General features: G+C 32.6%; 4 protein-coding genes across 9 annotated transcripts; 3 read left to right on the forward strand and 1 right to left on the reverse strand.

Moving 5' to 3' along the window:
• Positions 1-321: 321 nt before the first annotated feature.
• LOC8269643 (histone deacetylase 9) lies at positions 322-6255 on the reverse strand. 3 transcript variants are annotated; one of them, XM_015725311.3, is made up of 14 exons: positions 6060-6251; positions 5368-5480; positions 5152-5269; positions 4412-4486; positions 4116-4335; positions 3541-3604; positions 2314-2406; positions 2103-2211; positions 1930-1979; positions 1756-1846; positions 1403-1473; positions 1028-1129; positions 762-828; positions 322-623 (listed from the first exon to the last, which is right to left on the reverse strand). In XM_015725311.3, exons 1-14 carry the CDS (start codon positions 6094-6096, stop codon positions 541-543), a joined length of 1293 nt encoding a protein of 430 aa, XP_015580797.1. In that variant the 5' UTR covers positions 6097-6251; the 3' UTR covers positions 322-540. The 3 variants fall into 3 exon arrangements, 2 of the variants coding, with proteins under 2 accessions (XP_015580797.1, XP_002529076.1); XM_002529030.4 differs by having other exon boundaries at positions 1028-1126; positions 6060-6248; XR_007217087.1 differs by lacking the exon at positions 322-623 and having other exon boundaries at positions 806-828; positions 1028-1126; positions 1399-1473; positions 6060-6255.
• A 1049-nt stretch (positions 6256-7304) lies between these two features.
• On the forward strand, positions 7305-8986 carry LOC8269644. The gene is made up of 3 exons (XM_015725336.3): positions 7305-7461; positions 8449-8605; positions 8717-8986. The coding sequence occupies exons 2-3, from the start codon at positions 8450-8452 to the stop codon at positions 8762-8764; spliced, it is 204 nt and encodes a 67-aa protein (XP_015580822.1). The 5' UTR covers positions 7305-7461; position 8449; the 3' UTR covers positions 8765-8986.
• A 558-nt stretch (positions 8987-9544) lies between these two features.
• Positions 9545-11857, forward strand: LOC8269645 (protein BUD31 homolog 2). 4 transcript variants are annotated; one of them, XM_015725334.3, is made up of 4 exons: positions 9545-9839; positions 9922-10106; positions 10655-10845; positions 11384-11857. In XM_015725334.3, exons 1-3 carry the CDS (start codon positions 9746-9748, stop codon positions 10808-10810), a joined length of 435 nt encoding a protein of 144 aa, XP_015580820.2. In that variant the 5' UTR covers positions 9545-9745; the 3' UTR covers positions 10811-10845; positions 11384-11857. The 4 variants fall into 4 exon arrangements, with proteins under 4 accessions (XP_015580820.2, XP_048234265.1, XP_015580819.2 ...); XM_048378308.1 differs by having other exon boundaries at positions 11404-11857; XM_015725333.3 differs by having other exon boundaries at positions 9546-9839; positions 11339-11857.
• A 4578-nt stretch (positions 11858-16435) lies between these two features.
• Positions 16436-23734, forward strand: LOC8269646 (pleiotropic drug resistance protein 2). Its single transcript, XM_015725331.3, has 20 exons — positions 16436-17124; positions 17507-17627; positions 17826-17914; positions 18009-18093; positions 18178-18468; positions 18549-18639; positions 18746-19646; positions 19771-19931; positions 20085-20188; positions 20287-20446; positions 20550-20630; positions 20708-20853; positions 20945-21277; positions 21370-21660; positions 21767-21850; positions 21965-22098; positions 22182-22409; positions 22517-22688; positions 22785-23039; positions 23216-23734. The coding sequence occupies exons 1-20, from the start codon at positions 16742-16744 to the stop codon at positions 23483-23485; spliced, it is 4380 nt and encodes a 1459-aa protein (XP_015580817.2). The 5' UTR covers positions 16436-16741; the 3' UTR covers positions 23486-23734.
• Positions 23735-26100: the final 2366 nt, after the last annotated feature.

A 26100-nucleotide genomic window follows, 5' to 3' on the forward strand; every position in this document is an offset into this window, starting at 1 on the left:
GAGAATTTCTGCACGTGTTAAACGACGTCGTTTATCATGTATGGAACCTGCGCTTACTTTTTCATGCAAGTTTTTAAATGTTTCGGGACAAATTTTCACTATGACATTGGATTCAATCTGCAACTTCTGCAAGTTCCTGAATTTATCATCCAGTTCAACCCATATAAAATACATCTTTTACGGTTCGAAAATTTATCAATTCAATCCAAGAGATACAGTTTGAAAGAAAAATTCAAACCAGCCCAACTGCAGAACCCCTGTAAAAGTACAGTTGCATTGCAGATTGATTAAACATCTGAATTATGAAATACAAAACTGCAATAAGAGGCACAAATTTTTTCTTTTTTTCTTTTACCACATAGAAATAATGGGTTTTTACAGATCTGCAGGAATAATACATCCTATGGTAAATTGCAGACAAAATCAATTGACGATATAATCTAGAACCCTAGGGACAAATACATCTATTGTGGCAATAATTTGGTATCTTTTTACACTTTGCATTCGCCTGCTGAAGAAGAAAAATTAGGATTCACTTCATCAAACATCCATGTTATGATCATGGTCATTGTCCCCTTCATAATATTCATCATCCCGCTGGATATGCTTATCTTGAGTATGCTCTGAAATGAGAATTCATGGTGAATTTGGTAACGAGGATAAGCATCATAGAATCAGAAATTTACGGAAAGATACAAGGACATAAAAGGAGTGCAGGTGTAACCATCTATGATTGATAGTTTTGGGAACTTTCCACTTACGATTCACTCGTTCATCAGGGTTTTGCTCATCTTCATCAAAATCAGGTACATAGAAGTCAGGTGGAACCTGCAATACAGATCAATGCTGTCACTCTACTGAAACCCCCAACCAGAAATTAATGGACATCTAGAGTAAGACATTGTTATTATTATAAGTATTACTTTTATTTCCCCATGGGCACACTAGTCTGCTATCAACTGCAGCTTACTAACAGGATTTTTGACCAACTTCATATGAACAAACTAAATCTTGAATTGGTACTCACCTCTTGCAACTGTACACTAGGAGCATGTTGGATGCACCGAAGATTTTCCAGCACTTGCATTTTTATTGTGCTAAGGTAAGATTTGCTATTGAAATTCTCCTGCTTAGTAACCAAAACAGAAGAAAGATCAATCAGGAACACTGCAAGACTACAAGATTTGACTGCACAACTTAAAATCTAAAAGATTTCATTGAAGTCAACAAGCTCCAATGTCACACAGGTCCAGCATGGCTGTGGACCTGTGGATACAAGGCGAAACTTTAAAGAACCAAGTTATAGTCCTACAACAGATTTGGCAACCAAATTGGCAGAATAACAATTGATTCCTGAATAATGCAAGATAAGCAAACATAGGAAGTTTGTGTTATTACATACTATTTGTCCACCAGGAATCTTCAATGAATATTCAGGGGCAAAATATTCGATATAGTCATTGTCTGGGATCTCTGCAAGAAAAACCATTTGACTTATAAGCAGACACACATTATTAGTGTTTGAAAAGAACAAAAGAGAAAAAGGAACCAAGACTATAAGTGGGAAAACTATTATACACAAATGAGAGAAAATACACTTCTAAAAGCATTTACTATCAGATGCTAATCATTACTACTGGCAATAATTCATCACAACATTGTAAATGCTGCATTTAATTTGCATCATGCACAGACAAGCACAGAGGGAGAAACAAAACAAGCAAGTCTTTTCCAAAAACTATAACGTAAGCATACCATTGGGTAGCTCTGTATCCAAAAGAACTCCTGTTTCGACAGTCCAACATCGAGCAACATTCTCTTTTGTATATCCTCCACCTCCAGTAACCTATTTGGACAAAGTTCCTTTCTGAGATTTGATGTACAGGAAAAAGAGGACTATAAGTAGCATTGGATAAGATAAAATCGTACCAGTAAAGGCAAATTGAATTTCTTTACAAACCTAACACATTCAGCATGCCCTGCAAGATCAATTATATATCATCAACAAAACAAGAAAGAACAAGCAAATAACTGTTCCACATATCGGCACCTATTGTAAATGGAAGCAAAAGAATTTTTATCAATTACAAGGAAATATGCACCATCAATGGAGAGGTTAAAGCAGCCCAAGCGATCCCTAGCTAACGAATCCGCACCACATTGAAGAACTATCACACCTGGTTGATACGTTTCTACAACCTTGGATATAATCTGCAAAGTAGATAATTACAAGCAAAACATTTAAACTTGACAAATCAAGCAACAAAGAAAAACTATTACGATCAGAATTAGAAACATCTAACCAGAACTTACTGTTTTGAAAAGTCGGGTGAAGCTAGTGTCATCTATTCCATCCTTTAGGGGGACATTTATTGCGTAAAACTTTCCTTCTCTTTCTCCTATGTCCTTCAATATAAACCATATCAACATTTTGCCACAAATTCAACTTGGCAAAGGACAGGCTAGAAATAAGAACCAGATTTTCAGACCTAAGTATATTCTGAAATTTCTAACAAGCTGTATACATATATTATTGATGTTTCAAAGGTTACATATTGAATCAGAGTTTCAGACCTAAAGATTTTGAAATCCAAGCTACATATTTACATTATAGATTATTTCTTTCAAAGGTTATTAAATTGAAGTTCCTAACCCCTAATTCCATGACCTAGAACACACCTCCTAAAATTGAACAAAGGCTTTGTGATAACCGGCAAAGGTCAAAATAAATTGCAGCCATTAAGTTGCCACTTACACTATGTGAATGTGAGTGAAAGAAGTATGTAAAACATCAAGTGTCAATAAATCAATTTAACATTTCAAATTTATGATAATAACAGAAAAGAAAAAGGAAACAGCTGATATGAGTATATCTCTGAAGACATCCGCTTGAATTGGAAAGATGCCAAATCTTAAGAGTTGAATAAGTCTCCAAGCAAAATAACTTCATCCAAATATTGCATATAACTTGTTTTATGCTAATTGATTGTTCTACTCATTTTCTTTGTCAATTGAACTAGTTTAAACACATTATTCGAAATGATTAGGTCAATTGTAAATATCCATAGAAGAATACCAGTGTGCTAATAGTTATGTCAACTTCAGCTATGCCATAAGTTGTCAACAGACTACTAAATCTTAACTGAATATTCTAGCCATGATTATACAACCAAATAACATACTAATTATATTATTAAAATATCAGCACAAGCTCATAATTTAAGGGATAATAGAGGGCGCTGGTGCTGTAGCATTTAGGCAAGTGAAAAGAGAATAGTGCCAGGGGTAGCATAACCAATATGCTCTATGGAAAAAAGGTCGTTCAGTAACAGAGGTAAGCAACCACAAGTGCTTAAAACCTTACATAAATTGGTAGTTCGATAACAATGTAGGCATCAACAATTGTTTAAAACTAGCTTGATGTTCCAGAACCTTACAGAAATTGGCCTGGCTAAAAAAAAATTTGCATATTTTATGAGGAAATTTAAGTATTTGACTTCTCCAGTAATTTAAGAAAGAATAAAATGCATTTAAATTCACCTTAACATCTCCGGTTCCAGGAAAGAACATGTCCCCATACTTGTGAAAACTCACTGTCATCACCCTGCCACATCGAACTTCATCCACTTAATTAGAGTTCTAACTGACATACTTTGAACTAAATTGGACACAAGTTATTTTTCAGTAAGTTGTTTTCAGCATGGAAATTTTCCTGAAAAAGCTGTCTGTCATCAACAACCTTTGGCCAAGGCTATATTACTTACCAAATTATGGGATTCAACCAAACAATCAACAAAAGAGCAAATATGTATCGGATGCATGAAGAATAAGGTAAAAGCATGATGGGATTGCTTGGAAAAGATGTTTCTTAATAACAATTTTGACCAACTATAGCAGCTATATGTATTAAGTGAATTTTTCTGAAGGGAATGACTAGATATTAAATGCAAAAATCAGATATGCCTTGGGGTCTTTTTATATTAACAAATTAAGAAACATAGTTTACATATATAACTATTTGATTCCACAAGCAATGAGCAGCAAATATAGAAATTCACATATCCATTTCCATGGCTATACTAATCTATTCATAAAGAATAAGGAAGTTTCAATACCTGTCAGTAAAATAAAAGGCTTCTTCGACACCATCACCATGATGCACGTCTATATCAATGTACAAAACACGTGCATGATACTTCAAAAGCTCTAAAATACCCAAAACTAAGTCATTGATATAACAAAATCCTGATGCTCCACACTTTTTAGCATGGTGTAATCCACCTGCCCAATTTATAGCGATGTCACATAGTTGATTGTTTAATCTCCGTGCAGCATCTGTTAGCAATAATCAATCAGCTTTCCAAGGATGAAGACGATTTCTAACCCAGGAAACAATATATTGCTCTCTTACCTATTGTTCCACCAGCATAAATTTGACAAAATTCGAACAAGTTTTGAAAGACAGGGCAATCTTCTCCAAGATTATCTGGAAAAATAATACAAGATAAGTGAAAATTGAAGCTAAAAGTAATTTTAGACATAAAATTGTCATTCCTTCCAGAACTAGATCTAAGATTCTAGGCAGGGCAGAAAGATATAACTGATTGAAAACTGACAGCGGGTGGGGGAAGAACAATAAAGTCCATCCATTCATCTTTAAAGCAACATACAAACCCCAAAAGTCCAATAATATTTACTCAAACTACAACTCTACAAAAATATATATGCTTAAATTAACATGCTATCTAAGCATTTAAAATCCCAACCCGTACAACTTCCTTTTCCCTTACATATGCAAGAAGAAAATGTTAAACCGACATGAACACTAACAAATGTTCTAACACCATACTAGCTTACTGCAATACAAATGAAGAATCATATCATGATTTAAATAACTCACAGAACTGAATGTATCATATACATATATATATATATCTCAAATGGTTAGCACGCTATCCAATTAATAATACTTCATTGACTTCTAATGATGCCCCGAACTCCACCAAGTTCAAATACAATAGCTATTAAACATCGTTCATCTATTAACTGTACAATTGTCAAAACTTCCCAGATGCACTCCGACACCAACAAAAAGCAACCACCACTCAAAAAAATTATAAATTTTAAAACTTTCAGGAAACCAGGACATACATCTAGCCAATTCATTCGCAAACAAATGTTGAGTATCTGGTACAATCCGGTGTAAGAATTCAACATAATCAGTTGAATGGAACTGAGCAAGCTCAACAGGATACGCCTTATGAGGCCGCTGCATTATACAACAAAGGACAGCAAACAAATCCGATTTATAATTTACTAGGAAAAGAATAAAAACACTAAAAAATCTAAAATTTAAATAAGACTAACATAAATCTCCATCTTCTTGTGTAGGTCATAGGAGAGAACAAGATGATGAGTCATACAAAGCCGGTGTGGTTTCATTGGATGATTTGGCCCAAAGTAAACATTACCCACATCCCCTGCAATATCAAAATCCCAATTATCAAAAGAAAAAAAAATGAACCACATAAAACAAAACTCTAACACAAAATTGAAGGCTGAATCATTAGTATTTAACAAAATTTGACAATAAAAGTTATAAAAGTAAATAGAGATATGTGAACTTCGGTTATCCAAGCCGTTCAGCAAATTCAATGTAATTTGATTAAAGGCTTCTACTTTAGAATTAATTTTCAAATTCATCAAATCAAAAGCTCATCACATCTATAAAAACAGAATAAATCTTAAGATTTGCATCAAAACAAAACTAAAACACAAAGTTGAAAGCTGAAACTTACTAGTTAACAAAAATTTGACAAGAAAATCATAAAATTGAATAACAAGATGTGAACTTTTACTACTGAAGCAGTTATACAAGCTCAATTGTAACTGATTGATGATTCGAACTTTAGTTTTCGAAATTAATCAAATTATAAGCTTATTACAGCAACTAAAACATAGCTAAAACGAGTATACATCAATTTTAACTGCATATTTACAAAAGAGAGAAGTGAAGCTAGGGTTTCATTTTGGGGTCAGAGAGAGAGAGAGAGACGTACCATCATAGAAGTAGGAGATTCTGTCCTTGGAACGCATTATTTAGAGAGAGAGATGATCAATGGAAAAGAAAAACTTAACTGTTTGATATGGCTATAGAAAAAAAATAAAAATTAAGCCATTGCTAGCAGGCTGAAACCTGAAACGAACGGGTTCAAACTGTCTGGAACTAAATCTTGTTAACGGCTAGGCGGGTCCAGATTAAACCGGATTTGGGAGGGCGGGTTCGGTCTAGATTTCTCCCTTTCATAATTCAGGATCAGAACTGTCGGTTCCGAAACAGAATTTTCTGAAGAAAATAAAAAATTAATAAATAAAATATTAAACTTTATTTTAGTAAATGAATACAATTTAAGCTAGAAGTTTAAAACTTTTTTATAATTCTTTTTAAATCTGAGAATAAAATATTTGTTCTGAACTGGAATTAAAAATAAAATTAATCTTAAAATTTAAATTGTTAAAATCAAATTAATACATAAATAACATTTTAAATATAATAGTCTCATATATAATTCAATCAAGTCAGTCTAATTAAGGAAGAAAAAAACTTGAGCTTGAATTTAAAAGTTAAATCAGTTTAAATAAAAAAATTAAAATTAAAATTAAATTATAATTTGCTAAATGTACAATATTAAGAATATAGCCCAATTGTTAGCCAGTATACTAAATATAGATTTAGATATATAGGCACTGAGATATAAATATTTTTAAAATATATATATAATTATAAACTGCTAAATATTTTGATAAATTTATTTAATAATATTACTTAAATAACAAAAATAATGATAATATTTATACAATATATGGTAATCACTAGTTATAAATATAAAAATTATATTATCTAATATTTTATAACATTTCTCAACTTTAATTTTATTTAAAGATAAAAAATATTTTCTATTTATTTTAGATATTCTATATTGTAATAATAATATCATTTCTAGAATTATATTATATACAAAGTCTCAAATTATAATAAAGAAGCTCGACATGATTAATGTCAAAAAATTTGTTCATTAATGCTATCACTAAAATTGTAATAAAATGTTATCTAATTTACTTATATTTTTATTAAAATATTATAAGTTTTATATATTTTCTATAGTTTTTAATATGTACTCGGGCTGAACTCCGGTTCGATCCGATAAAACTTATGATTCTTCAGCTTTTGACTTGATCGGATAAAAACCGGACGAGTTATAAATAAATAAATTAAAAAAAAAAGAAAAAAGAAAAAAGTGGATGAGGTGGCAACTCATTGTCGTCACCGTACACATAATTACGGGACGCAGCCCCAAGCCCTACTCATTTTAACAATTTTCATTTCCTCTCTATTGAATTTGCTCATTCGCCAAACATCGTTTTCTCTCGCGACAGATTCAGAATTAATATCTCTCACAGGTTAGTTTCCTTTTCCTTTTAATTACAACTATTCATTTCAGATCAGTATTCAACCATCTGGTTTTATTTTTATGCGTTTTCTTTTTCCTTTTTAGATCTAGGGTTTTTTAAGGTACTTGATTTTCTTGATTGTTTGCTTCTCGATTATGGTAAGATTTCCAAATTAAATACACTATTAATCACTTAGGCAGATTTAAATAGTAGAATCTGGCATGATTGATAGAGAAAAAATTAGATTTTTTTTTTCTTCTTTTGTTGATTGCTAATTGAGATTACTGAGAGATATATATGCAGAAGATGATCATTTTGACTGCCATGATTATTGTTTGTTTATCTGCTTATCAGTGATTGCTTAGAGCGCTTTTCATGAATTGAGAATCTAGTTTATCATCTATGTTCCTCATTATTATACTTGTTTCCTGGCTTTTTCTGGTACTTTTTCCCATCAGCGTTCAAGTTGGTGGAATATATATGCAATATTTATTTATTTGTCTGCATTGCTACTTCACTTTTCTTGCATTCTTTGTTTAGTAACTTTTGGAATTGGGGATAGAGTAGGATTGGACATTTGTAATCAGCTTTGGATAGTGGGATATTGAACTGTGGCTGGCCGAGTCTGTTGATATGCTCAACTTGGAAATTAAGAGAGTTTCAGCATAGAAAAATGTAGGAGTTGCAATCGGTCTGTTTTCTTGGTTGAAATTGTGCACAGGTTCAGTGATTTAGGTGATAATTTTTCCAATCTCATTCTATGTTCAAACTGAGGCTTTGAGGGTGATTGGGATTCGCTAAATATTAACTAAGTTGTTGTGTCTTGCTTGAAATTTTTAAACATGGCAAGGAGCTATGCCGTCATACATATGCCTAAGTTTTGTTATTTTGTTTGGCTTGGCCATAATGAGCGAGTCACAGAAATGTGTTCAAGGAATGTTACAGAAATGGGTTTATTGTTAGAATTGCCTTTCTTAGATTATAACTTTAATGCAGGATGTCAGAAGCACCTTTTCGACCACGTGAGCAGCTGCTTGAGAAACAGAAATATTTCCAGAGCATCCAGAAGCACACATACTTGAAAGGACGATATGATAAGATTACCTCTGTTGCCATTCCTTTAGCTTTGGCGGGCACCTCATTGTTTCTCATTGTGAGTCTCTTTCTACTTACAAACTGCAATGATTCTATCAGTTCTACACGCGTAAATGAGCATAATCTCTGATTAAGTTTTTGTAATGTCTTTCAAACATCATTTTTTCAGGGACGAGGGATCTATAATATGTCTCATGGGATTGGGAAGAAAGAATGAGGAGGCCTCCTGTTTGATGATATTTTAAAGGATCATTTGCTCTTGCACATGCACTAGTGTTGTTTCTAAAGTTCTTTTGTTTTGTGCCTCCAATAATTGCATATTTGCAGACTTGTAGCCACCAGTGGAAGCTGACACTTCAAACTGTTGAGTGTTGATGGCTTTATTTTCCAAGTCCTTAATATTGCATTATTGAATCCCAAGGTCGTTGAATTTTGCTTAGACCTCTTCCCCCGTTAAATCATTTTGTTTTTATTTTTATTCATTCGGAAAACCAACACCTTTACGAATGAATAGGTGGGAAATTCATTTTTTCAAATAAGCGCTGCTCAAAAAAAAAAAAAAAAAAAGAAAAAAGAAAAGAAAAGAGAGATTGGAGCTAGCAATAAATCAGAAGTCTTAACAGAAGCTGTCGAATTTCTTTTACAGAGTTGAATTTGGTGTGATGACCATATTGCATGACTATTCAATCAGTTATTCAGATCTTTATTTTAAATTATTTTTTTATACACACTATGTCTGAAGATGTACAATTCTCTACTTTAATCCGTTTATTTTGAATTCAAACGGTAATAATAAATTCATCGAAGTAAGAAATACATTTCTAGAGTGATTTTAATTTCTTGCCTAATATAAACGATTATTTAACATACTATTAATTTTAATATAAGGTATGTGAATAAAAAAATTGTATATCTTTCCATTTTCTAAAAATATTTTTTCTTGCTCTTTTTTCTATGTTTTTATTAAGAATATAAAATAATTAACAAAGAAAAAAGAAGAATTAAAAAAAATAAAAAGTATAAAAAAATCTAAATCATACTATAATAATTGATATCGACCCCCTTGGACTTGGGAGTGTTAAGACTCCTCTTTTATTGCAGGGTCTGTCCTTTACTACTTTTTGAATAATCTCTGAATTCTACAGTGTAGTGTGTACTAGGGTTTGGCAAAGGAAAATCCAACAATTGCACTTGTACCATGCCGAAGGTGAGGACAAACCGCATCAAATACCCAGATGGGTGGCAATTAATTGAGCCTACTCTGCGTGACCTAGATGCCAAGATGAGAGAAGGTTTTTTTTTTTTTTTTTTTTTTTCAAGAAAGCTGTTCTTCATCATATATACATACATTGATGTTTTTGTGTATTTTGGCAGCTGAAAATGATCCACATGATGGTAAAAGAAAGTGTGAGGCTTTATGGCCGATCTTCAAAATTGCCCATCAAAGAAGCCGTTACATTTTTGACCTTTATAAAACCAACCAAATTTCTAAAGAGCTTTATGAGTTCTGCTTGGAACAAGGCTATGGTGATCACAACTTAATTGCCAAATGGAAAAAGGTTATTTCTTTTTCGAAAATTTGACCTGGGTTATGCTTAGTTTAGTTTTTTTTCTTTTTCTTGGGATGCACTTGCTTTTTCAAGGATTTGTTGAGCTTCGAAAATGTTTGTGGCTCCAAGAATATGAGTTATAATGCTGATATGTCATTCTTTACATTTGCTTCTGCTTTCTGGGTTTTGCTTCATGTTAATTTAGTAACATTTTCCATTGTATCTGTTTGTCTGAATGGGTGATTTGCTGTGGGATTGTGGCATTAAAATTCTTGCCCCCTTTTTATTAAATTGCTTGATAATAGCTTAATATCTTGGTGTTGTCTTGCTTTTGGATGAATTTATTACTATTAATACTCTATTGTGTTGTAAAGCTGAGGCAATGGTGTGTGATAATGTTTGTCTGCTCCATGCACATGCGAGTTAGAATGTTGATTTTGGAAATATTTTGAATTTGTTTATGCTTTATGGGTTTTGTGAATCTAGTACTGGATAGAAGTTTAAGCTTGTTTACCTTTTATATGAACTTTTAAACATTTTTTCACTTTGAATTGCAGCCGGGTTATGAACGACTCTGCTGCCTACGCTGCATTCAGCCAAGGGATCATAATTTTGGCACAACTTGTGTGTGCAGAGTCCCCAAGGAATTGAGAGAAGAAAAGGTTGTTGAGTGTGTTCATTGTGGTTGTAAGGGCTGTGCAAGTGGGGATTGATTGATGGCTATTTTATGTAATATTCTCTGTTCAAGGTACAAAGTTCCCCCTTGTCCCAAAGCCAATCTTAAGCACATTTTGTAGCTGAATTTATGATATTATTTGATGGATGAGGCATCTGAGGATCAAGAACCTATTAAAAGAGAATTAATGAAATCTATGGTGCATTCATCTAATATGTCATACCTTTCATCAATCTGTCTTCATGAATGTTGAAATTAAGAATCTTGGCCTTTTTTGGGATTAAGGCTTAGTTAACTTGAGTTGAGTTGTACTAAATATTAGTGTTAGAACATGAATCAAACATATGGAAGGTATATTTAGGGTTCTTTGATGAGAGCTGAACTAAAGTAGATCAGGCTCAACTGCCATTATTTCCTTTCTTTTTTTCCATTTGGATAACATTTTTCCTGAACATTGTGGTAACATTTTTTCTCATCATTTCTCATCATTTCTCATCATTCTTGTTGTTTCCTGGCTTTTCTGGTACTGCTGCCAGTCATCATTCAAGGTGGTTTATGTATGCAGATATTTATATAGATGTATGACTTGCTACTCCAATTTCTTGACAAGGTCAAGCATTCTTTGTTTAGTAACTTTTGTGATTGGAGATAGAAGATGATTGGACATCTGTAATCAGCTTTCAGCATTGTGAAATTGAAATGTGGCTGGCTTATTCGGTTGATGCTCAACCAGGAAAGGAGGAAAGTTTTAAGTATAGAAAAAATGTTGGGAGATGCAAGCATTCTATTCCTCTGATTGAATCTGTGCACAGGTTCAAATTATTTAGGTGGTTTTTTCTATTTCCAATCTCATTCTATCTTCAACCTGTGGCTTTAAGGGATTCACCAAACAAGTTATTGGGCCTTGCTTGAAATTTATAAGCAGGACAAACTGTCAATGAGCTATGCCATCATATGTATATATACATATATATGTGGCCTAAAGCAATGTTTTGTTATTTTTAATGGCTTGGCCAGAATGAGAGAATTGGTGTACATACTGAAGCTGAGACAATGACAGGTGAGTAATATGACCTGTTTCCTTGACTATTTCTCTTTGGATTGCATCACTGAATGAAAGCATGTCACAGAATGATTATTTCAAATTAAAATTTTAAGATTGACACTGACTTGCATGAATTATACCCATACATTATGCCCATTACAATCTATTTGTTAGGTCAAATATATAGAAAAGAAATCTTTTATGTGAGAGTTGCATGCAATAGCCAATAAGGAATGGCTCAGGACTTTGTTATCAGTCAACAAGAGGTTGTGGAAGTGGGCAATGACAATTAAGCACTAATAATCAAGAATAACAGGAAAAAAAAGAAAGGAACTTATCAAGAATCTGTTGTGAATGCATATTCACCTAAGCCCTTCTTTTTGGATTTTGGGGGGCATGTCTTGATCTTGTGGAATTGTAACTCCCATAACTAAGGGCATTCTAACTTTGAGCCGGCCATGACATTTTTTGGTATCTTAGTACTAATTTAGTGCAAAATTATTATTATTTTGTTTAATCCTTCTCTACTCCAGAGGAAGATAATGAGATTCCTAAACTCATTACCCAAATAGACTTCTATGAGAACTTGTCTATAGAGAATTTTTTAGATAGATTTAGTCTACCGTCGAGTATATTATATTTTGGAATTTATCGTATTTTTTCTTAAAAAAAAATATATTTGTTACCCACTAATTATTCCAGCAAGCATTTTTACATGTACCTATAAATATTTAATTTAAAATGTGCAATGATGCAACTATGGAAATATTTTCTGTGTTGGTGTTTAGTTGAGTCACAAAATAAATCACTTGATCTTTGCAAGAAACAGGAAAGAGATCACATTTCTTTTTGGGTTATACAGTTAAAAGTGGAATCCTCCAATGTAATGGTTAGAACTTAAGCTGGTCTAATAGAAGATTATTTAGAGTAACTCAGACTTAAGTTGGTCTAATTAACTTTTAGACCTGAAATATATTAATTCACTTTTATTTTTTTTATCCTAAAAAATATTACTCAAATTAATTATTATGAACCAGTAATTTTAAACTTAAAATTTTTATCTAATCATATATTGTGGGGAAGGCTTCATCATATTAAGGTGAAATTTTATATGGTTGATCAATTTCAAAAGCTGGAAAAACAATTAAAATATAAGAAGAAGATTTAAACACTTAGTTTAAAATAACAACAACATTCATATTTAAGATGTTGTCTTGAATTTAAATCTTTATCTCTGTACTAAAAAATAAATTATCGTCTTTATAATACGAGTAAAAAATTTAATTATTTCTTATTATATAGTATATAGCTTGTTAAATCTCGGTCAGTAGAATTACAAGAGAAACCAAAATCGACCCTTGAAAATTAAATAAAAAAGGGACATTATGAATGTGATTTTGCGAGTTGGGAGGGCATTTTCTTTACTCATGCGAGGTGACTTTTTGAGGGAATAATCAGTGGGCAGAGGAAGTCCAAAAGCAATAGCTTAGGTAGAATTGATATAATTATTCTTTTGTTTTAGTCAAATCTGGGAAAAAATGTGAGTCTCACTACTGAGAATCTCTCAAGAGAAATGAAAGTGAAAGTAATGATTTAATCTTGTTTGAAGAATGAGTCCTTGAAGGAGCTTTGGTTGTTTATAAAGAGAGAAGAAAATGACAAAAAATATTTTGAGGAGCTCAAGCATGGCAGTCGAAATTATCATGTTGGTGATCAAAGAATTGCTAAAAACTATGGAGATTAATTGGATTATTAGATGGCCATTTAAAGACTAAGTCACACATCAACTCTCTCTCTATATATATATATGTGTGTTTGTTATAAAAATAAGCTTAAAAGACCATTTCTTTTTTTCTTTTATTTTATGGGTCATTTCTAAAATTAGAGTATATTAGAGTAACTTGGTAAAGCTATTGACTAAGTCATTGGTGTGGCAATTTACTTGTTAGTAGCATGAAAGGCTGATTTGCAAGTTAATTGAATGTTACCAATTATGAGGATTAAAGGTTTAGTATTTGTTTCTATTGCAAGAATTTTAAAGTTTGATAACCCTTTTTTTCCATTGTTTTGTTCACCTTAAAAACATAATTTCTTTTCCTCTTTTGGTTCATTCATAATCATCTTTTCTCTTTTTAATTATTAGTTTAGAAACTAATTGTGAAAAGTACTGTTAATTAATTAATATAAATATTATCACATACAATTAATTTTTTATATTTTGTACTTCAGAATTATAATTTTTATAAAAAGTTTTAATAAATTATATTTTGAAAAGATAGTAATAAAATTTGATTACATTAAGTAAAAAACTTATATTTCTAATTTATATTAAAAATAATAATTTTTTAATTGGATTTTGTGATCAATTTTCAATAACAGAAAAAGTGCTTATATTTTTGTACATTCTAATAAACACAATTGAATTCGCATTCACATGTGTATATGAGTTCATAAAGGTGCTCTATGCTTTTCCTTCTTTTCTTTTTGAAAATAGTAAGGTGCTCTATCCTTTTCCTTGCTTAAAACAGGAAAGAAAAGGCTATTCATTTGATCAAGACATGTAATTGAAAAAAATGAAGCCTTGTCCCAAAATATCACAAGGGAATAAGTTGGACCCACAAAATATTTATATAAGTAGTAGAATCTATGATTTCTTTCAACATTGACTTATTCATAACTTTTTATTATTTAAGGGGAAAAAAATAGAGAATAAACTTTCATTCCACAACCTCCAAATAAGAAAAAAGAAAATGATATAAATGGCTTATTTGTAACTAGCACATATGGTGCCTAAATTTCTTGATTTATTCACATATTTACTAGTGAATTTGCCTGGTGATTTGTGAATCTTAGGAAGCTCACCCAAGTGTTCTTGCTATTTGTTTTCTAGAAGTCATCACTAGTACAAAAATTTCTAAAGATGATTTTAGAATTATAATTTAGTGATCAAGTGTTTATCCAAGTAAAAATTATGGATAAGCAAATAAATGAAAATTATAAATTTCCCAAGTAAGAATTAAAATTATAAATAAATTAGATAAATAAATAAAAAGTGTCAAAATCTGTAGTGATATTTGTGGCTTGTTGCTATGCTATCTAGTCACATTTGGGAAAGTCAATGATGAAATTAACTTGAGTTGTAAAACCATTAAGAATAGCAAATTTTCATGAAAAAAGGGAAGAAAAAGAATTCTTAATTTTTGAAAACTCTTTATGGTCAGATTCACCTGTCTCTATGTTAGAATGGGTATATATGTATATAGGTTTATATATGAATTTCTATTTTATTTTTTTTATTCAAAAGGGATTTTATTTTCCTTGGCCAAAATGGCATAGGTTGACTCCTATATTTTCATTATTATTGCTTTTGAAGTAGCTCTAATTATTTAGAAATTTAATGCAATTTAAAAATTAACTTTTTTATTTGAAAATAAAAATATTTTAAAAAATTAAATCTAAATTTTATTTATTTATAAAAAAGGGGATACCCATAATTTTTGTTTATGGGTAACAAAAAAGAAATTGAGCCATCAACATCGAATTTTATGGGTAACAAAAAAAGAAATTGGGTACTAATTTGTCTAAGGAATTTGATTTATGACTTCTACTTATTCAAACAATTGATTTCACTGATTGTAGGATCATTTTATATTAGTATCAATATGATTCATTATGTCTAAGAAATTCTAGTTATTATTATTTTTTCGTATGTATATATCTCCACCCTAATAAAATTAAAATTAAGAGATATGATTGACCAATTCAATCATGTTTATTTTAATTAATTAAGATGATCTTAATACTTGATTTTGATACATAAACCAAACATATTTCAAGTTTATCTTATGAAGGGTGATGAAGAAATCACCCTGAATTAATTGCACTAAAACATAATTAGATGTAACATATGTTAATCCTAATAACACTGAAGACAACCACATAGTCCACCCCATTAAGACATAGGCAAAGAATATTTATTTATATTTCTTTTCTTTGTCCTCTCATAGAAGCAAGTTATGGTCAACAAATTATTAAAATAATAATTATTCACTATTATACTGACCTTGTACCATGTCAAAAACATTCACCATTTTTATATTCATACCATAGTTTAGCAGTTCTTTCCCCTTTAAGATATATTAATCATAACAAATTTCTGCCTTAATGGTGTCCTAATACTGTAATATTTCTTATGAATTTTCTATGTAGTTATAATTTGTAAGTAAAAGGTTTTATATGAAGATGAATTTGCTATGAACTTTAGACAAATGATATTTCAAAGTTATATTCAGGATTGAAAGTTCATAATTTCTTCTTTTAAAAGTTTGGTGAAGTTTGGATTTAATATTGACTTCTAAAGTGTTAGAGTTAAAAATAATTTAATTAATGAAATAAGAACTGTGATGAAATTCCTTATAATTACTTAATAATGGTCAGATATTGGAAGGAGAACTAACACTGTCTTTTTATTATTATTTTTTTACTTTCAAAATAATGTTCTTAACGTTTACTTTTATTTTTTGTGTACAGAAAGCATGAAAAAGGTTTGGTTGTTGAGTTGTGAAACTAACAAAGTCTTTTGTTCATACTCTATATAAGTTTCTTCAAAGCTCCCTCTCTTTCCCCAACTTTGTTAGACTTCTCTCACTAAAGAGAGCCTTAGTTTCAACTTTTTCATACCATATTCAGATTCTTTCTACACTTTCGTTCTTTCATTTCTTGATACTAGCTACCTTTTATTCAAACTCTGTAGATTTTGTTAGCAGAACCATTCATTCTGATGGAAGGGTAACTTGTAATCCAGTCTCTTGAAGTCCTAGTCGCTATATAGGAAGTAGTATATACATAATCAAGAACTTTTTGTCTGATTCTTGATATTTAATATATTGGTGAGAAGAGAGAGTTTCTTTAATTTCTTGAAAGATGGCGGGTGCCTGGACCGGAGCTGACTTGGCCAGGCAAATGAGTAGCAGCAGAATGAGTAGCGGTAGAATGAGCTGGAGGAGGTCTACGAGTGTAAGAGAGATGTGGAATGAGCCTGATGTGTTCCAGAGAAGCGCGCGTTCGCAGGCTTTGGATGATGAGGAGGAGCTAAGGTGGGCAGCTATAGAGAGGCTGCCAACTTATGATAGGATGAAAAAAGGCGTTCTTACACAGGTTTTGAGTAATGGCAGAATGATGCATAATGAAGTTGACATGACAAAGCTTGGAACTCAAGATAAAAAACAATTGATGGATAGAATACTTAAGGTTGTTGAGGAAGATAATGATAAGTTCTTGAAGAGGCTCAGAAATAGAACTGACAGGTTAGTTTGTTCCTCTTTAGAATTTAGTCAATCTGGTGTTTAATAAAATAAATGAAAGTGTTCTTCGGATTCAGTTGTTCAGTTCGTCTTTATATGTCAGCTTGACATTCTCTGAGCAACAAAACACCAGGTTATGTGCTGTTTCTCATATGATTAGTTTAGATGCTGAGAAAAAATAGTAAAGGAAACAAAAGGTCAGGAATTAGATGTTCATTTGAAACTTCTGCATGATATTACTGTAAATAAAGTGCCTAGAAGATTTTGATTGCTACATATCTGGAGAATACGAAACATATTTACAGCATAATTCAGTCTAGTGATCAAAAAGAGGTTAGAGTTCAGATATGACAATTATAGTTGACCAGGTGTTTTACTGGAACAGGGTGGGAATTGAGATTCCAACAATTGAAGTCAGAACTCAGAATTTCTCGGTTGAGGGAGATACATATGTTGGGAAAAGGGCACTTCCAACTCTGCTTAATTCTACCCTGAACACGATTGAGGTATGCCTTTCTGTTTCTTTATCATATTTTTGTTGCCATTTCGAATTATAATGAATTGACACATACTTTGTGAGATAAAAGTAGTAACAACCAACAGTTTGGAAAATCCACAATTTGTTCATCCTCTTAATCATGACCACCATTCCTAATGCATGTCTGAGTTTTCTTTTGCTCAATTTGTTTTCTATATATGAATAGGCTGGTCTTGGAATGATTGGGCTTTCTCCATCAAAGAAAAGGATAGTCAAGATACTCCAAGATGTGAATGGAATAGTAAGGCCATCAAGGTAGGCTCAAAGAATTTGCACAGATGAATACCATTAAATGCTCAAGATCTTTCCCTCAGGTTTCATTGATTGGTAATTCGGTATTCACTTTCAGGATGACACTGCTTCTAGGGCCTCCTGGCTCAGGAAAAACAACACTACTGAAAGCACTTGCCGGGAAACTTGATAATGATCTAAGGGTTCGTCTTATCTTCTATGCATTTTGATGAGCTTTACCATTACTGGAATTTTTACATAATCTATTGACGATTGGGCGATCTCAGGTAACAGGGAAAGTCACCTACTGTGGCCATGAGCTTACAGAATTTGTGCCTCAAAGAACCTGTGCTTATATTAGCCAGCATGACCTTCACTACGGTGAATTGACTGTTCGCGAGACATTTGATTTCTCTGGGCGTTGCCTGGGAGTAGGAACCAGGTACGAGATGTTGTCAGAGCTGTCAAGGCGGGAGAGAGAAGCTGGTATCAAACCAGATCCTGAGATCGACGCGTTCATGAAAGCTACGGCTGTCTCCGGCCAAGAGGCCAGTTTGATTACGGATTATGTTCTAAAGGTTTGTCTCATGTATTTCATGCATGTTTCTATGCTTAATTCCTTGGTTATCAAGCCTAATCTTGTGTATCTCCATAACAGATACTTGGATTAGATATCTGTGCTGATATCATGGTGGGAGATGACATGAGAAGGGGTATTTCTGGTGGACAAAAGAAGCGTGTGACTACAGGTATGTGATTATATGACCAGTCATCTCAGCTTTCAGTATGGCTAAATAGTCACGAATCATACTTACTCGCTAACATTCTGATGGAAGTGTCTTGTAATTAATGCAGGAGAAATGTTGGTAGGACCAGCAAAAGCATTTTTCATGGATGAAATATCCACAGGGTTGGATAGCTCCACCACTTTCCAAATTGTCAAGTACATGAGGCAGATGGTTCATATTAATGATGTGACTATGATCATTTCTCTCTTACAGCCCGCACCTGAGACATTTGATCTCTTTGATGATGTTATCCTACTTTCAGAAGGCCAAATTGTCTACCAAGGCCCGCGTGAGAAAATTCTTGATTTCTTTGAATATGTGGGCTTTAGATGTCCAGAAAGGAAGGGTATAGCAGATTTCCTGCAAGAAGTAACTTCGAAGAAGGACCAACAACAATATTGGTACAGAAAGAATCAACCTTACAGATACATATCAGTACCAGATTTTGTGCGAGCCTTCAATACCTTTTACATTGGTCAACAGCTCTCAGAAGATCTCAAAGTTCCTTTTGATAAACCCAGAACGCATCCTGCTGCTTTGGTGAAAGAAAAGTATGGCATCTCCAATTGGGAACTCTTCAAGGCATGCTTTGCAAGGGAATGGCTGCTGATGAAGCGCAACTCTTTTGTTTACATATTCAAAACTGTCCAGATAACAATAATGGCTACAATTGCATTGACTATGTTCTTAAGGACAGAGATGAAGGCTGGTAAAAGAGAAGATGCAGGGAAATATTGGGGAGCACTGTTTTTCAGTCTCATTAATGTCATGTTTAATGGGATGGCGGAGCTTGCAATGACTGTTTTCAATCTTCCTGTATTCTTCAAGCAGAGGGATTTCTTGTTCTACCCAGCATGGGCTTATGCCTTGCCAATTTGGCTCCTGAGGATTCCCATCTCACTGATGGAATCTGCAATTTGGATTATCCTTACATATTATACCATTGGCTTTGCACCTGCTGCTAGTAGGTAAGTAATCATTAATTTATGCAACTCTTTGGTGTGATGAGGATGCTTACTGCTTGGCAATCATCAAAATCTGATAGTTCAAGTAATTAAGTGATTGTTATTGACATATCTTAAATGTGCTCAGGTTCTTCAAACAGTTGTTAGCTTTCATTGGCATACACCAAATGGCTCTCTCTCTTTTCCGTATGATAGCAGCTATTGGAAGAACAGAAGTAGTGGCTAATACACTTGGTTCCTTTACCTTGCTGCTGGTTTTCGTTCTCGGAGGCTACATTGTTTCAAAAAGTAATGATCACTTTCTATTCAGTTTAAAGACTTGTTTTGTAATTCATACCAACCTAACATTCAAAATCTCATTATCAGTGAACAGCTTGCAGATTCTTTTGTATACATCTTGCCATAATTCTTGATTATAAATCTGTTTACTTTTGGTTGCAGATGACATCTCATCATGGATGATATGGGGTTACTATGTTTCTCCTATGATGTATGGCCAGAATGCCATTGCAATCAATGAGTTCCTTGATGACAGATGGAGTAATGTAAGTTCAATGCGTTTGAAAATCCCACATAATGAATTTCTGACAATAAAAGGAAAGAAACATATATAAAGTTTATAATACAATTCTTTCTGTCATAGGCAACCGGCAACCCTATTGAACCCACAGTTGGAATTTCCCTTCTTAGAGAAAGAGGCTTGTTCACAACTGAAAAGGCATTTTGGATTTGTGTTGTAGCTCTTTTTGCATTCTCTCTTCTTTTCAACGTTCTCTTTGTTTTGGCTTTGACATATTTAAATCGTAAGTTGGGCTCTCATTTCCCCTGATTTGTTATTCTGTTGCTTTCATATGAATACTGACCTTTCTTTCCTCTTGTTCCTTCTTCTGTTATCCCAATGACCAGCTTTTGGAGATAATAAAGCAGTAGTTGCAGATGATGAGCCAGACAGCATTGCTAGGCGGCAGTTGGTATCCAATTCAGAAGGTTAGCAATTTTTACCTTTCTGCTTCTTGAGATGTCAACTTCGTTGAGTGCTAAATTAGTAAATCTTCAAAATACAGGAATTCATATGGAAGTTAGAAATGCTGGTGGGAGTATAAGCTCAAACAGTGGCATCACAAATCAATCTAAAAAGGGAATGGTTTTGCCTTTCCAACCCCTTGCACTTGCTTTCAACCATGTGAACTATTATGTTGATATGCCTGCTGTAAGTCGCTTTCTTCAAGGTTTTTCAGTTTTTTTCTTTCTACCTGTGCACTTCACTCCAATTCTCATTTGTTATTTGTTGGACTTCTCAGGAAATGAAGAGTCAAGGTGTTGAAGAAAGCAGGTTGCAACTACTGCGAGATGTCAGTGGGGCTTTTAGACCCGGTATTCTGACAGCATTAGTTGGCGTCAGTGGTGCTGGGAAGACCACCCTAATGGATGTTTTAGCAGGAAGGAAGACAGGTGGGTATATTGAAGGAAGTATAAGCATTTCTGGTTACCCGAAGAACCAAGCAACGTTTGCAAGGGTCAGCGGTTATTGTGAACAGAACGACATCCATTCACCATATGTTACAGTTTATGAATCTCTCTTATACTCTGCCTGGCTTCGTCTTGCTTCAGATATTAATAAAGAAACTCGAAAGGTATGTTACTTCCATACCAAATAATTTTTTATGGTGCAACTCAAATTTTGTGCACTGCAGTGATGATCATAAACTTTTCTTCTTTCACGCAGATGTTCGTTGAGGAAGTCATGGAGTTGGTTGAACTTAAGCCCTTAAGGAATGCTCTAGTTGGTCTTCCTGGAGTTGATGGTCTTTCAACTGAGCAAAGAAAGAGGCTGACTATAGCTGTAGAGTTGGTCGCTAATCCATCAATTATCTTTATGGATGAACCCACATCAGGTCTTGATGCTAGAGCAGCTGCGATCGTTATGCGCACGGTCAGGAATACAGTGGATACAGGAAGAACTGTTGTTTGTACGATTCACCAGCCAAGCATTGATATCTTTGAAGCTTTTGACGAGGTTGGTTTCAAATGAAAAATTTGTCAGCCTGTCGTAATCTTCACCTTTGTTGAATATTCCCATGGCTTGGTGTCGATTCTCACCTGATATTATTATTCCATTGCAGCTCTTATTGATGAAAAGAGGGGGACAAGTTATATACGCTGGACCTCTTGGTCGCCGTTCTCACAAGCTTGTTGAATACTTTGAGGTGAGTTGCTGCTGCGCATTCTTGTTTTTTGCTTTTTTTTTTTTTTTGTATACTTGTATTTTGATGAAGGATTTTTGTTAATATGAGTTGACTAACATGAAGGCCGTCTTTCAGTCTGTTCCAGGGGTTGCCAAGATCAAAGAGGGTTATAATCCTGCCACTTGGATGTTAGAAGTGACCACAACTACAGTAGAAGCTCAACTTGATGTTGATTTTGCAGAAATTTATGCCAATTCTGCTCTCTACAGGTAAGTAGCATGCAAAAATATAATCATTTCCATTTTGTATATAAACATAAATCTAAACATAATCTTGTTCCTTCTTTTTTCAGGAGAAATCAGGAGCTCATCAAAGAACTTAGCACTCCACAGCCAGGTTCTCAGGATCTTTACTTCCCTACTCGATATTCCCAGAGCTTTATAACTCAATGCAAAGCATGTTTCTACAAGCAAAACTGGTCATATTGGAGGAACTCTCGATATAATGCCATCCGGTTCTTTATGACAATTGTCATTGGAGTCATGTTTGGCATTATTTTCTGGGGCAAAGGAGACCAAATGTAAGTATGCAAAACTTCATTTCTCTTTCCACTTCCTAAATTAAGCTTTATAATATTTTGTGAGGTGTGTACATAAGTAACTTCTGTTGCATTTTTCCTGTTAACAGAGAAACACAACAACAACTGACCAATCTACTGGGAGCTACTTATGCTGCTATTCTTTTTCTTGGAGGTAGCAATGCTTCTGCTGTGCAATCAGTTGTGGCAGTAGAGAGAACAGTCTTCTACCGTGAGAGAGCAGCAGGAATGTATTCAGAGTTGCCTTATGCATTTGCTCAGGTGAGAAATTGGAAACTAGTCCTGATAACTACATTTATTTTACACACAATTATTTTCTATTGATTCATATTTTTTTTTCTTTTCTTTTTGTTGCAGGTGGCTATAGAGACTCTATATGTTGCAATCCAAACTATTATATACACTCTAATTTTGTACTCAATGATTGGATATGAATGGGATGTGGGAAAATTCTTCTATTTCTACTACTTCATCTTCATGTGCTTCACCTACTTTTCAATGTACGGGATGATGGTTGTTGCACTAACTCCTGGTCATCAAATTGCTGCAATTGTTATGGCCTTCTTCTTGAGTTTCTGGAACTTGTTCTCCGGTTTCCTAGTCCCCAGGCCGGTATGCTACTTGGAACTCAATCTGAAAACCGAAAAGAATATAGTATTACTCTTCAGAAGAATCTGTGAATCTGAAATTTTTTGTTTTCAGCTAGAAATATAGACATAGCATGTTTGAGAAGACTTTAAATCTGTATAACTTGCACCTTGGTAACGTTTCTTGCTTGATAATTGCAGCTCATTCCTGTATGGTGGAGATGGTATTACTGGGGTTCTCCAGTTGCTTGGACAATATATGGAATTTTGGCATCTCAATTCGGTGACAAGACAAGCCCTATTCAAATTCCTGAAACACCATCAGTTCCTGTAAATGTATTCCTGAAGGAAGGTTGGGGTTTTGATCACGACTTCCTTGTACCTGTTGTGATTGCTCATGTCGGTTGGGTACTCCTCTTCTTCTTTGTCTTTGCCTATGGCATTAAGTTCCTTAACTTTCAGAGAAGATGAAGACACTTCTTATAGGCAGAAAACACATTAGAGTGTACAATATCAGGGAAACATACAAATGTCACCTCCCTCTTTCCATTTTTTTATGCTTATTATTGTGTACAGCGCTTTTTTTTTTTCATTTATATAAAATTAATTGTTGTTTTTTACTTTTGAATCATGAAAGTTAACTTTAATTGTACACAATTGATTAATGTTGTTGTACTGGCAATAAAGAATGAAGGTCTTTCTGATATCTTTTTATGCTAATTTCTGCAATCTCATTAAACTTCATCAGGCAAATATTACCTGAAATGTTTCCTTAAAAGGCCCATTTAGTTTTCCACATTGTTGTGAAAATGGAATTTAGCCCAATGCAACATTGGTTTGGTCAATTAAACCCTAAATAGCTTCAGTTCAGAAATTTAAAGTGGTCTGATTTGACTCTATTTGGTTTCTAACTAATTTTTAAGAGAAAATCAATAGAAAAAATAAATATTCTAAAAATTTAAAGTTGTATGGCAGTTTTATTTTGGAAGTCTCTTTCTTTCTTTTTTTCTTTTTTGAAAAATAATTTTAAACTAGATTCGGATTAGCAATTTAGGTCTTGTTTCATGATCAATTTTTAGGAAAAACGAACTAAAACCGGATTGTCTGTTTCTAAAGTTTTAAAACTAGACTGATATTCAATTCCGAATTCTAGTTTGATTTTTCGATCCTTTACCAAACCGACCCGCAATAAGGGCCAAATTGCAATTATGAAAATCTAATTCACCTTGAAATAACATGCAACAATGTTTTAGTGCCTTATCAAATATAGAAAGAGAAAGTATAAAAATTAGCAAGAAAGGTGCATCACTATTATCACAAAACATGAAACATAAATGGATTAAAATCCTCTTATGTTTGTAATCTAAACCGTTGATTTGAAACTAAACGATTGAAATTTTTATTAAAAGTTTGAATCTAAAATTTAGAAAATAAGTAGATTTTATTTGATAACAGATTTCAACCATTGATTTTGAATCAATGGTCAAGATTATCTAAACATGTACTATCATATTCAAGTTAAATATAAATTACCTAGTTGACACACAATAAGGCTACATTTATGGGGGCCAAAGAACATCAACACAATCCACTATAAGAATGGTAAAAAATTTATAGTTTAACCTTTTATATAATTTTTCCTTCACTTTTTCTTAGATGCTAGGGCATGACTATAAAAATAGTTTAGGTAAATAATCCATGAATAAAATCTCGCTGATATAAAATTTATCTGCCTGAGTGCGTTAAAAATACTAAAAATTAAAAAATTAAATTTATAAAATTGCTTATTTAACGTTTCAATATTATACAATCGAAAATAATAGTTCATTTTATTATAAATTTAATTTCTAAAAAATATATGATAATGGGAGGACTACTTATATTGATTTACATCTATTCATTATATAACTTGATTCTTCTTTTCATAACTTTCATATGAAACATCCCTATAGTTAATTAAAGCATAGTAGAAATCTTTATTACTATAATAACAACTAACAACTTACACGTACGTGTTTGCTTCTTTTTTAATTTATTTTATGTTAGCATAAAGTATGAAAATGTAAAACATGTGCATCTTTGAAGCTTTCTCCTTCAACTTTCATGTAAGCATCAATTTGGACATTATTTTTTTAATGAAATGATTCTAATATAATATATATTATATTAAGAGTAGTTAGTGATTCGGTTGGCTAAACAAATCAATAAAATAAATAAATAAATCTTGCTATTTGGTGTTAAGCTCTTTACGTTAATTTTCTGTCAAGAAATTGTTTCATACTATAAAATCTTTCACACAAAACAATTGTACTCTACGTCAATGGACTTTGACAAGAAAACGATATGGCCATTGCTTCAGGATTATGTGCATGTTCTCATTAAATTCTTGCATAATTTTGCAACTTTTAAGGATCAAACCATTGAATCATTTGACACTTAACACAATTTATTGCAAATCATATGCATTTGGTCTTTCATGATAAAATTATAAAATATTATTTTAAGAGTTTACTTCTATTTTATAATTCACTAATCTAGGAAGAATATTTTCTTTTTTTTAAAAAAAAAAAAAAAGAAAACATTATATTTTATTAATTTTCAAATTGAATAGAAAAAATGGTAACATTTATGAGATTTGAATTTGTATGTACACATACTTAAAATGGTGTCTTGTTAATGAACTTAGACATCAATTATATGTTTTCTCTAATGTTTCTAGAACTATGAAGAGTTGGCAAATCCTAGATCTAAAAGATTTAGCTTAGTTTATAGGATACTTTGTTTACACTATATTTATTAATTCTTTTATTTGTAGTTCTATTAATATGTGTTTTCCATGTAAGATATTTGTCTTTAAGGTAATTTAATATTTTACTAAGAACATAGATAAATATTTTAAGGCATTTTATATTTTTTCGAGAAATTTACATCACTAAAAAATAAAAAATATAAATAATTTATAAGTGTTAAGTCTAACCAATTAAGTGGCTAATGACAGTGGTTGGATCCAAATCTAATTATATTAATAAGCTTTGCACTTCGCCCATTCATTTAACTTTTATATTGATCAATTAAATTAAATTTTT

Source organism: Ricinus communis, chromosome 8 (genome assembly GCF_019578655.1).
Source record: "Ricinus communis isolate WT05 ecotype wild-type chromosome 8, ASM1957865v1, whole genome shotgun sequence".
Taxonomy (NCBI): Eukaryota; Viridiplantae; Streptophyta; class Magnoliopsida; order Malpighiales; family Euphorbiaceae; genus Ricinus; species Ricinus communis.